Raw genomic sequence first — 16,621 nt, 5'->3', positions numbered from 1 at the left:
TATACTAAAAGCAAGTTAAAATTCCTATTTCTTAGTGATTAACAAAAAAAAAATTACACCGGGAATTCATATCTATTAATCTCAAAAGATAATGCATATCATGTCTAAAATGGAGACTGACACCATACTGGGGGTACGCTTATATTTAATAAATAAATAAGCCACATACACAAACGGGAGAAACAAGTAAAATAGAACTTCAAGATATACGAATGCTATAAAATAATTACATTGGATGGAAGCATTAAGGACACCTATAGCAAACAAAATATCTTATTGTACAACAAAATTTCCCAAAATGAATTGAATTGAAGAGATCCACCAAGATGCTTGCTCCAAAAAACTTAACTACTCAAGACTGATAAACATTCTAAAAAATACAAGGCACTAAAGCCCAACCCAGTATGAACGTCCATTACTGTTGTGCATTGGGGACGACGCGGGAGAAGCAACACACCACTCATACCAAACCTGTTTCAGATTCCATTCAGAAATAGAAGTCAATATTAAATGGAAACACCAAATGAAAAAAATATGAAACGCCAAGTTGCAAATGAAATAAAATTAACCTTCGTAGAACCACAACAACGCCAAAAATGTACTTCAAGTGTAGAACCGGGATCCACACAAATGGGTGTCCTTAATGGGAAAAATATTGCAAACCTGCATTAAGGGAAGAAAATGGATGGTTTGAGAAATTGACTCGTATTCACTAATCTTTTAAATTTTCAAAATTAAAGTCCGGGAAAAAAGACACAAGACTATTACTGCACTGTTTTCATTTGGAGAAGGGTTTAATAAACAGCGAAAAACAGCATAAAATATAGTGTCAACTGTTGAGCAACGTCATAATATTATTGTAAGAGAATCGTTTGGTAACCATCTTGCAAAATAATGTATCGAAGCCATTAGGGATTCTGATCCTCAAATGTAGTGTTATCAACGTGTACTAGGAAGTCATGGTATTTTTGAAAACAAAGCTGCCATTCGAATTAACAAATTATCACCTTCAAAAACAATCCCCATCAACAAACAATGCCAAATTATTCAAACAACAATTATAAACAACACATGACATCATTGTTTACTTAGTTGATGTGTTTAGTTTGTTTACTATGGTAAGGAGGATATATTACCCTTTGATATTTTACTTTCCTTTTAGCTACACCAATAAAATTACTTTTCATATCCCAAAATAGAACAAAACAAAGAAATAAATCTCAATACCAACTGAACATGTTTGGTGTTGCAGTTGAAGGTTCAATTCCAAGATGCACATCCTTGTAAAGAGTTGCATCAAAATAACCAGCAAATCCTATGATCAAGGAGAACACAAGATTAATCTCAAAAAGATAACCAAAAATACTCAAAATTGGATTCTGAAAATTTGCAATAAAAATATATCACATACCGTGTACCATTGCTGACCCAGTGTCATTAGGTATTATAAAATTCAACTTTTTATAGCGCTGATTGATTTCTTTATCAGAGTGCTTTGGATGAGTAAATGTAAAAACCTACACAGATCAAAATAAAATGAGCAGAAAATAATTAATATAAAATTCATGACGTAAAAAACACCATATAGTATAGCAAAATCTGAAACAAGGCAAGGACGTCAAACGGCATAGAGATCAGATTGGTGGATAGATTGAAGTGAAAGACAAAAATTAACTGCGTGTAAAGAAACTCACAGGTTGGGTTGGTGCAAGTTTGGCTACATTGTGCATTTTGACAACATAAGCAGTTTCAAAGTGTACAAGATCTTTATGTGCCTTAACCTGAAATACAACCACAAGAAAATAACATGAAGCACTAACTTTCTAAATGTGAATTTGACATGGGAATTGGGAGGTAAAAGATATATACATCATTATATAACTTTGAAGCTGTCACTGGTTGGAGGAAACTTGTGTACCTGAAACATCCAAGATTACTATCATTAGCACAAACAATTCTCAAAATTTACGTTGAGCAAAACATCCAAGAATTCCTATGCAACTCTCTGCAACATTTAACTCATACACAGTAGCCATTCATCTTCAACTAAAGGGACTTAACATGGGGTACAATAAAATTAAATAACCCTAGGGGAAAAAAACTAACAAGATAAATCAGTAACAACGAATGGAGTGGAAGCAATTTACATACGAAGATGGTATTGAAATTCCATCTTGCTTTAGAAATCTCTGGGCTCCATCAAGGCACTCAGGAGACAGCTCATTGTCGCCAAAAGAACCTAGCAATTCACTAACCTAAATTCAAAACAACAATCAGACACTGGAGTATAAACAATACAAGTCAAACAATTGATTAGTGAGCATAGATATATACCAATATGTCAGCTTTTTCAGGGGCACTCCAATGACGCATGTCACTTGAGACTATGGTCACAGTATCCTCCCATCCTTCTAACTTGACTAATGCCTGTTCCAACAATAGTGACTTGTCTAAAACAAAGGAAAAATAGAAGCCTTGGTCCAAAAATTCAGTAATACTTTCATTAAGAAGATTATCTAAAACAATAGGCAGAACAGGCAAATGAGTTTATAAATGCACTGAAACAACATGAAAGACAATTCAAGTATTTTCATACCTCACCCATCAAGAACAAGAGCCAAAAACAATGTTACATCGACCAAACATTAACACCAAGACAAATGTTTCTTACAGACTCAATGCACTAGGTAACAAACCATTACAATTAGTAACTTAGCATGATGTTAAAATCACATTTATGATAATAAAAGCAAAACAAAATGCACAACAAAGAGATATGGCAAACATTCAAATCTGTAACAAATATTTTTACCAAATCTAAAACTTCATGAATTGTAGGTCATGTATTTGAATTCAACAAATACAGTAAAATACAAATAACATTATATTGGCAGAATGGCACATAAATTCATGGAATCATCATAAATGTGGAAAGATCCAAAACTTACATGTAGGGTAACAACAGCATTTGGATTCTTTTCAACAGCATAAACTTTGAGCTTCCGCCCAGTTTCTTCAGCAGCCTACATATGAATATGACAAAAATCACTAAAGAATAGAATATACCAAAATCTGCATTTCACAGAATGTGATTTATATTAAACAATATGTCAAAATTTATCAATGTAACAGACAAAATCACACCTGTAATGATGCCCGCACAAGAGGCCCACGTCCTGCCCCCACAACCATCAATACCTACCCACAGGAGCAAACAAAAAACTAATCTTCAAGTCTCTGCGGGTGCAAGTATCACACCACAAAAAATTGAAATTAAAAAATAAAGATGCATCAAAAAGAAAACATGAGAAACAAATCTTACAATGGTTTTAACAGATGCCTCTTCATCAGGAACCCTGTCCAGCAATGCTTTACTGACTGCTCGTTGGTACTGTCAAAAGGAAAGCTAATGGTTAGATTACACAAACTCACAAAGAAACCAAAAACTCAAGCCATCCCCCAAGTCACAGCTTTGAACTTCAGTGACAAAAAAGACAGCAAGTGCTAAGGTCATTTTCTCAAATATATTTTTGACCAAACAAGCATTGACAGAGCATAAACATCTTTCTAATTGTATGCCAACAAAATACAATATAATGTTACGTAAACCATGCATAACTTAAATGCCTTCTATTATATATACCTTCATTTCCAGGAATATTATAAACAAATTGTTCTAAAAGATCATATAAATAAAATACAATCTAGATCACCCCAACTTGTAAAAAAAACAAAGATCTTTGGTTGAAGAATAGGATAGGCCAAATCATAATGCTCATCACATAAACGGAAGTGCTATAACTAATCAACTTCAATCAGTACTCTAGGCAGCTCAATTGTTCAAGAATCACATGCCATGGAGACTCTGCCAACTTCCAACTACAATGGTTTCATAAATTGGGTTTAAAGGGACCCAACCCTGCCAAGGGGAACAGAAAGGGTTTCATAAAATGGATACATTTAGTTGAGAATATCATGCATACATTGCCATACCTGAATGTATTTCACTGCATCTCTCTCAAAAGTCTCGTAAGTCTGAGCCTCTAAATTATCCATCAAAGGCTGTAAAAGAATTGTAAAAATTATTTATCTTAAAGTGCAGAATAATAAGACAGAACATAGAAGCCAATAACCACATAGAATGAAGCAGAGCAAGAAATGCTTACTTGCAAGGGTGACTGTAAAAAATCCCTGTAACCAAGCTGGCATAAGATGCTGAGAGGGTCAAGCGAAATATAATAGCATATAATGCTATGCCTACAAATTCAACAAATGTAAAGATAGATACCTCAAAACGTTCTTGCTCAGGAAGAGGATCCATTCTTTGGTAAAGATATCCAATGTAGTCCAGATATGGCCGCAAGGGATGCCTTTGTGAATCTGACATGCAAAAATACTGACAATTAACAGAAGACATTGACCAAGGGCAACATATTAGAAGAAACAGTGGAACACCAAATCACAACTTTCACATTCCATACATGAAGCACAAGCACATGCATACAATCACACACAGAATGGAAGAAGAGATCACTAAATATATTACATAGGCAATAGTGATGGTTCTTGTAACCTAGACGCAAGATAAATAAAAGTGGGCTCATAATAATAATTAGGAAACATTGAAAAACTAGAATAAAATATTCTAAATACTGATCTTCAAAATCAAGATAACAAATCTACAAACCAAGAAAAGGAACTTACTTGTACCAGAATTATCATTTGCATCCACACTTGCTTTTGGATGAACTGAATTTCCAGATACAATGATCTACACAGATGTTTTAAATTATTACTCGGTACCCTTTCGAAGGAAAACAAAGACATGAATTTATATTCTATATCTTATGATCAATCAAGCAGAAATGCATTATCCAGAAAAAAAAAAAGAATGATAAACAAGAATTGTAAGACAACAAGACAGAAGAAATCCTCACAAAATATTGCTTCTATATTTACAATACAAGATTAAAATAAATTAAATGGTTTACCTGAATAGAATGGTTAAAAAAACCAGTAATTAAACTCTGGTGGCGCTTGGAGAGGCATGGACAGCCATGAGAATTAGTTAGAAAGCACTGGCAAAATTCCAATCAAAACCATTATGACTTTAGACAAGAAACAGCACCACCATAGTTTATATTTGAAAAATGCATTATAAACCAGAAGTTATCCTTACATCAGTATGTAATATAGCTGCTCTAACAGGCTCCCCAAACCAGCGTCCTAGTGAATTTGGGGAAGGAAGAGTACTCCTAATGAATAAGTTTCGAGAAAAATCAAAACTCAAAAAACTTGACACAATTGGCACAAAATCCAAGATCAGGGTAAAAAAGTATAATTGATGAAAGGACTAAAGTGTAGACTACTCACAGAATATCAAGTGCAACTGACAGTTGACTATGATGCTCACACAGCAGACGAAATGAATTCCAAGTTTCCCAAGAGTCAACCTAAAAATCAGGATCATGAAGTTCTGAAAAAATAACTCAGCATCCAAAATTTTGGGTCTAGAATGAGCCTAAAATTTCATGACCCAACCATCCAACCCTCAATAATTTGATCATCAGCACATATAACATAGAAAAGAAAAAAAAAAAACATCATGGGCAAACACCATATAAATCTTGAGTATTGTGTCTTGTTGAACTTAAGAACCAAAATTTCAATATCCAGCAGTTTGACAAAAATCCAAGATCAGAGTAAAAAGTATAAATTGAACACAGACCTCCACAACATCATTGTACATATTTACTCACCAAAGCAACAGACTTTGCATCCATAGAGTCATCATCAGGCTTCACCAATGGAACCCTAAGCCACAACTGCATTACAAAGTTAAATAAAGAATAAATACAAGATTGGAGAAAATGACATTCATGAAGGAAAGACAAATAAACCAGACATAAAACTTCAGCATAGAGTGGCACCTGCATATTATTTGAACCCTGTAAGATCTGATTCACACATCTAGCATAATTAGCACAAGAAGTTCCCTTCGGGGCAGGAAGCAGGCAGGCCTGCAACATATTAAAAGGAATTAGAAAAAACATATACAACTCAGTCAATGAAGGATTTTTCTGTGGGTAACAGGTCAAAGTATGACACAATGTTGTGTTACACAGCGTACTAACAGATATAAGCATGAAATAACTTAATAAATAATACTTTACGTATTAAACACAAAAGGTGACTAAAATGTAAAACTCACGCCCATGATTCTTTGCATTTAAAGTAGGTCAGTGTGTCAAGCATACAAAGACAGATTTGCAGGGCAAAACTTGGGCATTCTCAAGTTATGGGATACGTATTCACGTCACTTATCATTTTTCACGCATGGTTTGATATAGCCAAAATTAACTTTCTAGTTTCTACATAATCTATGCAACACAAATATGGATCCACTTATGGGAAGGAATAAAACATTAAGCATAGGTACAAAAACCAGTAAGCCATAAACGTACATTTGCATACCCAATACAAAAGTGTCCTTTTATCCCCTTAAAATACGGATATGGTTTGCATAACAGCCAATACAATTTGGCTCTCCAAGCCAGTACATTTTAGGCATTCAGAAAATTCGTGCAGCAACTCCTTAGTCCTATATGAATACTGAAATACAAAAATCTCCCAGGACCATGACTTGGGAGTTGCAAACTATTCTGTTTCAGTGCCATGCAGCAAAGGTTTTTTATTTTATTGGTTTGGAAATCATTGATAAATTTATCAAATTTTATTTCTGCAAAAAATTTGATAAAGTATTACATAATATATCACTAAATGCATTTTTTCTTTTACATTTTTTCATTTAAAAAATTGAACCGAAAATGATTATTAAATGTGATCTAATACACAGAGTCACACAATATCATAATTTGAAAAAATTGCCATACTCCAATCCATACTCATACTGGTACAGTGCAGGTACCATAACCATATCCATGCAACCTAGCTAGAGGAATTATAATAATATAGTAGATAATCAATCAAATTTCTAAAAGCACAAAAACCATGTTAATATTTGCAAAGGAAAATGAACATTAAGCATTTTTGTAATTTCAAAAAAAAAAAAGCAAAGTTTGAAACCCAACCAATTAACATCAGTAAAACTACTGATCTAAGCAACAAAATTTAACTTTGAAGTTTCTTCAATTTGGTTATACCAAAGCAAACCTGTAAAGAGAGATGAGAAGCCCAAGCAATTTCTTGTTTAAGAGTGGTTTCAGAATCTATCCTGAGGGTTTCATCCTCTGAATCCAAATCTATCCATGAGCTAATTTTTCCTGAATAAAATGCAATAAACTATGTGAGAACTTTCACACAGTTGTGAATCCAACAAGACTATCAATAAAGAATAGAAAATTCACTATCAAATGATTTTAAGACGAATATAACTCGTACCCACTACATGACTACTCCACTGGGATGGACTCAAGACCAAGTCTGACCCAGCAAATGGCAGAACACCAGACCCCAAAGCATCCTTTTGCACTAAACTTGGCCGATAAGAATGATCCATCTGAATTGCACCATAAAATCAACAGGCAGTAGGAAGCAACATAAGCAAAAGGATCATTTCTCAGCAAAATAAAGTTATACTTCACCAATAGTAAAGTAGACTACATATACTAAAGAAATCCTATGAAAGAAAATAAACTGTCCATCAAAAAAATAAAAAGTCCCTAGTTAAGCCAATTTGGCAGGCACAGGACTTTACCAGGGAACTTCATTTCATTACATGCAAGGTCTCAACGGTGTAGTCTACAAAGCTCTTACAGAGTGAAACCACGTTGAAACAACTTCACAAGTAAAGCATCAGACATTGTTACTTTGGGTATGCTTACTGACCAAACATACATAAAATGCAGCAGCAAGCCGCTATATGACTGGCTAATTGGCTACCGTAAGAGTAAACAAAACACACCTAACACAACGCACAAGCACAACCCCCTACCTAAGTTCTTCTTTAAGCAAAACATGGTGAATATGAATATAAAAGTTTACTTTTCTCTAAACGATGGATATTTTAACCCTCACAAGGTAAGGCATAAGAAAACTGTCGTTACATTTTGCATATGTTGTGAAATGTAGTTCGGTAGAGCCACAATGAAACCCCAAAAATGCTCGCTTGTGGAGCAGCTTCACTGTAAGAGGCCCCTTTGAGCAAATTTCGTTTAGGTGAGCTTACTGACCAATCACACACAAAAGGAGCAACATTAAGTTGCAGTGTGAGTGGCTAATTGGCCACCTTAAATTAATTACTTTATTTCACTTCACTAATCATATGACATAAAACATGTAACACGAACATCATAATCTTCACTTATATGTGAAAATTAAAAAAGAAAAGTGAAGAAGACAAACCAGAGGAGCAACAACGAAATCGAAGCTTCCAGAATAAAGGTTGAAATGGAGGACGTGTGGCATGTCATCGTTGAAGTCGGTCTCTACACCGCAGTAGCGAGACTCGCTCTTATCCCCTGCTCTTTCTCCCAGAGGCATTCTCGCTGCTTCAACTATTAGTGTGGTCGAGTTTGGGGTGATATCGATAGTGAGCTCAAGCGATTTCGAGCATGCTGTGTGTTCACTTCACAGAGTGGTGTTGAGGGTTTTGGTAGGGTTTTGTAGAAGAAGCAGCTACGGCCACCAAACAAAACACTAGGGTTTCGGTGTACAATGAGTGGGCTTTTTTGGAACTATCAGTTGTGGTGTTTCTGAACACTGGAACTAAGCCCAAAACTGAAAGAAAAAAAATTTGAAAATAGATATCCCAGCTTGTGATTTTAATGAAACTAGGTTGTATTAATTTTATGCTTCAGATATATTTAATATTTGAATAAGACTGCAACCCATTCCTTTAACACGCATTTTTTATTGACAAAAAAAATATTAAAAAATAATAAAATAGTGAGTAAATTTTATTAAAAGTAAAATGTGAGACTTATAAGAATAATAAAAATATATCCAAACAGTTTTTAACTTAAATTTTAAAGCTCTTTCTTTTCTAACTTTAACTTAAACAAGTTATTTTAAGAAAAGTCAAGCCAAACAGACTCTAAGTATGGGTAATTATCTACTATTGAGTAAAGTAATAAAGCATTATTTTCCACTCCAACAGAGTAGGTAAGGAAAAACAAATATCTATCTGCATTAATTTAAGACATTTTTAACCCTTTGGCCACCTAATTTCGTTATTTTTTTTCCTTTAATACACTTAATGCAGTTCTCAAAATGTGATAAGTTTAAGGGTTCAAGAATTTTCTCTAACACAAGCTTATGAATGTTTATTTTTGTTTGCTTAGAGGTATGGCCTAAATATTTATGCCATAAGGAGGCAGATTTCTCATTTAATTTACGCCTTGCACCATTATATTTGTTGCAATACTACGTTATAGGAATTATCAACAACAAATATTTACAAATTATCAATTAAAAAACAAAAATCAACACTATTTAATCATTTCCAAATAAACAAGAATAACCAAATTGGTCCCAAGTAGAAATAAAAATCAAATTTTGTATAAACAAATGTGCAACATATGTCTCGAATAATTCAAGAGAAAAACCAATCTGTAATTGCACTTTAAAAGTTCGTATAGGTCCTACTACAACTTTATTGTCGTTGTCTATGTAGATACATCTTTCAACATCACTTGGTGGATAATTCCAGAGATAACCCTGCATAATATGAGCAGTAACAAATGAATTTACTCACTAAATACTTGAAGAACATAAGTTAGATTAACCAAAGTGAAATACTTACCCTTCCTTTCACGCTAGATGCACATTTGGAGACGCTTCTTCAAATTCAATATAACAACCAACCGAAGTCAATTTCAATATAACAAGTTAACAAAATGTAAAGTATTTACTTCCATATTTCATCAACACGTTTGAAAACAAGGACAAAGTAACTATGCAATACGATGTTTTCTATCGTTATTCTCAGTAACACAACTCAGACACTTACATTCACAGCTATATGACCATATCAGCATGATTAGCAAGTGAGGGAAGTTCAACATCAAGCTTATCATCCTTGTCTTCATCCAAAAAATCCTCCCGGGCATTGTCAGCCACCAGAAGTGCAACTAACCAAAAGAGGGATGAATCAAGGGATAAAAAGGCACCACCTCCAAAGAGACCAGTTTTAGCAGTGGGGCATGTATATGTGAGATCAAGATGCACATTGCGTTTAAGGTGAAGGTGTTCAGTGATTGTTGGCCATAACAGCATAGTTGCAGCTAGTCCAGTTGAAAACCTAAGTAGATACATAATTATATGAAGAAAATTCATTCAGTGGGAACTACAAGATATACAGATTAAGGAAATGTCTATAGCAGAAAATTAATAATATAATATAAATTGGTAGGTAGGGTGCACAAGAATACAAAGATTCAAGAGTACAGTCAATCCAGTACACAATCTTTTATATCATGGCTGCCAGGTGCTTGATATAAAGTACTACCCAGAAGATACAAAAATGTTTCATTCGAACTTCAAAATAGGACAACAAAAATGTTGTCTGATTTCATTTTAGGGAGTACTTTTTAGATTCGTGTATATAGAAAAAGTAAAAAAAAAAATGAGGTACATTACATATAAATAATTGTATCAGATGTCACATGGTATTATTTTTTTTAATGTTCAGATAGTGAACTCCATTAATTAATACCATTTATAGTGTCAGGTAGTGGATGCATTCTACATTACTACTGGCAGCAACCAACATGTATTTTGCATTACATTGACTGAAACAGACTTATCATGAAAAGAGTTCTGATTTTTGGGCACCAATATAATACAACACTCCATTGGCATCTGTCTCTAGGAGTAGACACCTTTTGGGTGTCCAAGTATCTTTTTCCTTTTTAAAATATGACTAATTTGGAGGGTACACAATGAATCATGAAACCAAAATAGGAAGAATAACAAGTGGTTCATTGCATAAGCCACCCTAGAGAAATCATGTTACATTACTACTAAAACTGCTCAATTGTCAATGGAATAGTAACAACCTTTTATTGAGGAAAACAGAAAATACCCAATATACATTCATTTTTCTCTTCCATCTCATTTTCACTCTATTTTTCTTTTCTTTTTCACTGCAATCCATACCAAACTGGGAAGTATGTTTATCATTAACAGAGAAAAACAGGGTCCAGCACTTTACTCTCAGAGGATACTTCTATAATAATCCGCTACTGAGTTAATGGATCTATCTTTTATTTCTATGAACAAGGAAAAAGAAAGGGGGACACAACTCCAATTGAAAAATTAACCATAGGAAAGGGATAAGAAAACAGTACTTACAATGCAACATTGAAGAATACGGCAAAAGTCGTGCTTTTAAAGAGAACTCCTTGTGGAACAGTCTTCCCTTTGTAAGGGTAAAACAGAGAGAGATATCCAACCACGGTGGAAGCAATAAGAAAAATTACAGAAAGATACCCCAATGCAACTGTTGGATCAGCTGGGAACTTGCATGTGACACCATCCTTGCCAAACACAGGCGTTCCAGCAGGAGGCTGTAATTATATCATATTATCAAAGCAAAATACTCAGAATTTCAGCTCTATTTCATCACACGCTAACAAATTTCATAATATCTTGCCCAATCAACAAATTTGATATATGAGCACATAATTATCATATGATCCAGTTCACATATGTTTTTTTTTTAAACCTTAGATATCTTGCAAATTCCAATGCACAATAACAAATTTTAACAGTGCTTTTGAATTCTCTCAACTTTAATCCAAACATGCATTAATCTATCAACAACTAATCATTTAAAATACCGATTATCGCGATCTATTTAAGGAATTACATCCTCTAACCCTGAAGATCAGAACCCTAACCACATACTTAAGAAACAAGTTAACTATAAATCATGTCACTCAATGTTTGTACTCCATCTATAATTGATCAAAGAAAGACTAACAGTTCAATTTAAAAAGATCTCATGGATAAATGATTGCATTACCTTTTTGTTTTCGGCTATGACTCCCAAAATGAAAGACAAAAGGCCGAAGAAGGAAACAGTGAGAGCCATTAGTTTCACGGTGACGGCCATGGTGCCTGCGTCGAGAAGAGAGGAGAAGGGAAGGGACGGAGAAAATGTAGCGTACAAGCGCAACGAAACTGAACAGAAAGCGTAAATTAAGAGTGTGAGTGGGAAGGGTTTGTGTGAAGAACGAAACTTTCGATTACGTTATGGTAGGCTAGGCTGCCAGCGACGAATGCTAAAACGTCAGCTTTAGATAGAATCACCCATAACAAGGACGGCGGAATCTATATGACATTTATTTACCAACTTAATGTAAAATCCATTCTTCTTTATCAATTTTTTTTTATTTTTCTTATTTTACTATTTGCAAAATTCCTTAAGTAAATGACATACTTTTTCATCGTTACATTTATATACTCATTTAGATTTTTAGTATAAAATATAATATTAATATAAATTTTATGTGGGAATAATTTAAAATTTAAATTTTATTTAAAAATTTATTATATTTTTATAATTTCATATCTTAATTTTTAAAATATAATATATAAGATTAAATTATATTTTCATATAAATTATATATAAGTTAACTAATATTTTTAAGAAAATATTAGTTAACTTTCTAATTAGCATTTTGGTGAATTCATTTTTTTAAGTTTAAATTTAAATTATTTATCGAGAATCTTTTTTATAAAACATTTATATTTTTAACAATAAATAATTAAGAGTTTAATGTTCATACAATATAAAATTATTTTTACACTTTCATCTAATTGCACCTCATTGTTTGAATTATTTAAAATAATTGTTTTAAAATTTAATAAATATAATTAAAAAATTATATTGTTACTATATAACCCTTCTCTCGATGATTATTAAGTTTTATTTTTTGGTTAATAAAAATAATTATTTTTCCAAAATAATCCATCCCAAATTAAAAGCATTTGCAATTAAGATTAGGTTAGGTTAGATATTTTGAGTCACAAAATGATTAGATTAGATTAAATTATTTTTATATATAAAAATAATTAATCATTCTTTAAAGAAAAGCTAGTATAAAATTTGGCTTCGCACTCAGTCTCTTAATTTACTTATTGACAAAAAATTCATTTTTTTCTTTTAAAACATTATCTAAAGGGGTGGTGTAATTGATCTCAAGTAAAAATGAGATTAAATAACCTCATCCTAAGTGACTCAATGAAATTAGAACAACTTTTTTTGAGTTTGAGCCACTTTTTATTTTTTTTTATACACAAATCTTTGATTAATTATATACTCTTCCTATTATTTTTTACAAATTTCATATTTTTCCAATTTATATACTTGTTGGTTTGGATCTTGCTTGATTGCAATTCAGATTGGTTTTTTTTTTCATTTGATTCTTTAAACAAAATAACCCAATTAAATTCAGATTAGATAAATTAAACATATAAAAATGCAATACAATGGGGAATCTATGTGGGTCACCAATCCAATAATTTGTCACTACACCACTCGGATATATACAAATTGTCATGATTTGGTTTGTCAAGAAAAAGAAAAACTAAAATGAGATTATTTTTTTAACTAGACAACGCCAAAGACACTATACGAGCTAATTGGAATTGTTGTTAAGGTAGAAAGGGGGAGAACTTCTTGTTGACATTGGTTCGGTAACAGGTTGAGGGTCTAGTGAGTTAAATAAAACACTGTGTCGATATATTAAAAAAAAAACTAAATCTAAAAAGTGTACATAAATTAAAATTAATAAAAGATAATGAGAAGAATATATAATTACTCAGAGTTTTATGTTAAAAAAATTAAACAAGTGGATTACAAATGTTTCAATTTTATTGGCCACATAGAATAGGATTGTTTAACTCCATTTTGAGTTGGAGTTACTTAGACAAAATCTAATCTAAAAGAAAGGATAATTTTGTAATTTTAGCTATAATCTCTCTCTATCTAATCAATATGTTAGCCCACAAACTTCCAAAAACATGAAAGCTTCCAAAAATATGATTGGCAATAGAGATGTCTTTAAACCAATTAGTAACAACCAACAACAAAGAATCATCGTTGCTTTCATAGAACTCCCATTTTCAAATTCTTAAATCTTTCCATTTTGAATTTGTCTAACAACACATCGGAGGCATCAAAACTTAGCCAATGGATTTTGTAATATCTTGAACACTCACGAAGACAAATAGTGATCACAGGTGCTAAATAGAGGAGACACATATAAGGAGCGACTCCTAACAAGCTTTTAGCGAGATGGATACATTAATGAATCAAATACATAATCAAATGAGAAAGATCAAAAGGTTGTGCATTTATCAGATTGTACGGTTAAGGATTGCTTAAAGCAATTAATTTGTATTACATATACCAATAACTTGCATCTACTTTTTGATAATTTATCATTCAAGAGTTTCATTACTAAGTATGATTGACTTTAAGCAATTCTGAAATGAGTGATTTCCCAAAAAGTTTAAAGTAAGTGTGTGAGTGAAATCAAAATACACTAAAAAGTCTTGTTATGTTGGCCTGTAAGGAACATTCATTAATCCTAAAAGCAATCCCACATTACAAAGTGGTTTTAGAGCATGGTCTCTCTTTAGTACACTGCGGTTTGAGGACAAACCAAACGAAAACTAGTGGTTATGTAACATCTGATGCGTGCTAACAATAACAAAGAGTGACCACCAATGCAAAAGAGACGAGACATGGGGAACAAGCTACTTTTGTTATAGTGGGAGGGACACATGAATAAAACTAATACACTTGAGTGAAAAGAGTTTAGATATTGTGTATGTATGAGATTATATAATTAAAGATGACTTAAATAAAATAATCACTACTATCCAAACCACCTCAAATTTAGCCCAACGTTCCTCAAATATAAATATCAATAAATTATTATCTTCCTCTCAATCTTTGAGAACTCTACCCCTTCCAATCAATGTCTCTCACATTCCTCCTCCTTGAACTTCTTTCACTTCTATTTTTTATTTCCCCCTTTACTCTGGTAGGTTCTTCAACCCACCTATCATCAATTTCAACATCTCTCATCATATTTTTTTCTTATCTCCCAACTTGCTACCACATGGTAGTACTTTTAGAATTTACATCTATCCCTTTAATCCAATTAACTCTTGTATTCTGTTTCATTAAAGATTCACTTTGGATATTTATCCTACGACAAAGGTATTTTTCAAAGCAAGATTTTCACTTAGAGTTTTCTTATTTCCTTTCTTATCCAAACCATTCATCTCATATTCAATATGATGTACTTCATCTGTCTTTATTTATAAGACATAGTTTTGAAGAAAAAAAAATTATTCCTTTTATAAAACTTCATTTCAATTATCTTGTACATCGATATTATTTTTAATACTTTGAATTTTTTTTCTCTCACACGGATGTTAGAGATGATAATATATTATCAATAAAGCTAAAGATAAATTCCAAAAATAATAAAATTTATCTTATAATTAAGGACAAAGTGAATATTCTCATTTGTAAGTTTTCAAAAATTTAATTGTTTTAATAAGTCTTCAATTTTTCGTTGAGATCTTTCAACTTCTCCTTTAATACACACATCACATCCACTCACTTCAAACTATCCCAAGCCTTCAACGAGTTAACTGTTGAATAAAGTTTCAAAATTGTGTCTGGGTTAGTTCACTCCGTCATATGAGTGAAATACCAACAACGAACATTATTCAATTTTTCCTTAATAGAATTAGAACCACAGGGTCTATTAGTTTGGAGGAAACAACTTGCTTAAACACTGGTTTATGTATACATGCCTACCTTCCGAATATCATCTGGCTTCTACCTGCAAGATTCTTCTTTTCTCTTAATCCTCTGTACTCTATGCTTTAATCAAAATTTAAATTGCAAAAACATATTGTTGATAAATGAACAAAATATAAAGGAAGCAAAAAAAGTTTAAAGCAGAGAAACTTGCGACTTAGAACTTCGTCGGGGGTTGTGGCAAATGTTATCCAATATCTGGCATACGGCATCACAAGACTCCGGAGTGAAGGAAGGTACACGTCTGGGTCACGACAACGAGTATTGATTGATCAAACACTTTCTCGGCAATGTGATATTTCTTTCGCGAGAATAATACTAATAAAAAAATATAACAAATATAATAGTTAAATACTTAATTGTTAGACGCTACAAGCCTACAACAAACCACTCCAAGTAATTTAGTCGTTAAAAAAACAAATAATTATAAAAATTATAAAAGCGAGATAGTTTTTTAATTAATAGTTTTAGAATTAATTAATTTAAGTCTTTAACAATTTTGTTAAGAATTATTTTCTCCCCCTTGTTGTATTCATGGGAGAACCACGGTAATGGAAAGACATATTCATATGTGTCCGAAACTCTCTTAGACTAGAAAACCCTAGAAAATCGTATAGGGTTTTCAGAAAATTTGCAAGAACACTAAAAAAAAAAACTTTTTAAAAAAGGCAGAAGAACCAAAATACTTCACATTATAATTTTGAAGGACTATTTAATTTGTTTCGGAGATTAAATTGAATCAAATACTTTTTCAGAAACTAAATTAGGTGCTCACTATAAAAAATATTAAAACAACAACGAATGCTAATTAAT

The 16,621-nt window shown here is 32.4% G+C and overlaps 2 protein-coding genes across 4 annotated transcripts; both read right to left on the bottom strand.

Annotated features, from left to right (window-relative positions):
* Positions 1 to 98: 98 nt before the first annotated feature.
* Positions 99 to 8,695, bottom strand: LOC114409031 (protein arginine N-methyltransferase 1.5-like). Of its 2 annotated transcripts, none has more exons than XM_028372309.1 (23): positions 8,365 to 8,695; positions 7,402 to 7,519; positions 7,174 to 7,283; positions 5,931 to 6,020; positions 5,760 to 5,825; positions 5,374 to 5,453; positions 5,180 to 5,255; positions 4,992 to 5,078; positions 4,711 to 4,771; positions 4,289 to 4,380; positions 4,167 to 4,202; positions 3,994 to 4,062; positions 3,323 to 3,391; positions 3,145 to 3,198; positions 2,949 to 3,023; positions 2,335 to 2,427; positions 2,152 to 2,255; positions 1,870 to 1,918; positions 1,695 to 1,781; positions 1,412 to 1,517; positions 1,228 to 1,315; positions 570 to 663; positions 99 to 471 (listed from the first exon to the last, which is right to left on the bottom strand). In XM_028372309.1, exons 1-23 carry the CDS (start codon positions 8,500 to 8,502, stop codon positions 388 to 390), a joined length of 1,926 nt encoding a protein of 641 aa, XP_028228110.1. In that variant the 5' UTR covers positions 8,503 to 8,695; the 3' UTR covers positions 99 to 387. The 2 variants fall into 2 exon arrangements, with proteins under 2 accessions (XP_028228110.1, XP_028228109.1); XM_028372308.1 differs by having other exon boundaries at positions 4,705 to 4,771; positions 8,365 to 8,693.
* A 682-nt stretch (positions 8,696 to 9,377) lies between these two features.
* On the bottom strand, positions 9,378 to 12,283 carry LOC114409030. 2 transcript variants are annotated; one of them, XM_028372305.1, is made up of 5 exons: positions 11,987 to 12,283; positions 11,314 to 11,528; positions 9,971 to 10,261; positions 9,764 to 9,800; positions 9,378 to 9,678 (listed from the first exon to the last, which is right to left on the bottom strand). In XM_028372305.1, the coding sequence occupies exons 1-3, from the start codon at positions 12,074 to 12,076 to the stop codon at positions 9,979 to 9,981; spliced, it is 588 nt and encodes a 195-aa protein (XP_028228106.1). In that variant the 5' UTR covers positions 12,077 to 12,283; the 3' UTR covers positions 9,378 to 9,678; positions 9,764 to 9,800; positions 9,971 to 9,978. The 2 variants fall into 2 exon arrangements, with proteins under 2 accessions (XP_028228106.1, XP_028228108.1); XM_028372307.1 differs by having other exon boundaries at positions 9,487 to 9,678; positions 9,764 to 9,797.
* Between the last annotated feature and the right edge of the window lie 4,338 nt (positions 12,284 to 16,621).

This window comes from Glycine soja, chromosome 4 (genome assembly GCF_004193775.1).
Source record: "Glycine soja cultivar W05 chromosome 4, ASM419377v2, whole genome shotgun sequence".
NCBI classification, from domain to species: Eukaryota; Viridiplantae; Streptophyta; class Magnoliopsida; order Fabales; family Fabaceae; genus Glycine; species Glycine soja.
This window is presented reverse-complemented; position numbering and strand designations above follow the sequence as displayed.

Bases quoted from the DNA above. Each gene is read 5' to 3' on its own strand.
- LOC114409031 (XM_028372308.1), bottom strand. From the start codon at position 8,502: ATGCCTCTGGGAGAAAGAGCAGGGGATAAGAGCGAGTCTCGCTACTGC. The intron at 5,256-5,373 runs GTGAGTAGTCTA...CTTATTCATTAG, and splicing joins TCAGTTGCACTTGATATTCT to GAGTACTCTTCCTTCCCCAA. The intron at 1,782-1,869 runs GTATATATCTTT...GTTGTATTTCAG, and splicing joins CTTCAAAGTTATATAATGAT to GTTAAGGCACATAAAGATCT.
- LOC114409030 (XM_028372305.1), bottom strand. From the start codon at position 12,076: ATGGCCGTCACCGTGAAACTAATGGCTCTCACTGTTTCCTTCTTCGGC. The intron at 11,529-11,986 runs GTAATGCAATCA...ATATAATTACAG, and splicing joins TCATAGCCGAAAACAAAAAG to CCTCCTGCTGGAACGCCTGT. The intron at 10,262-11,313 runs GTAAGTACTGTT...GTATCTACTTAG, and splicing joins GTATTCTTCAATGTTGCATT to GTTTTCAACTGGACTAGCTG.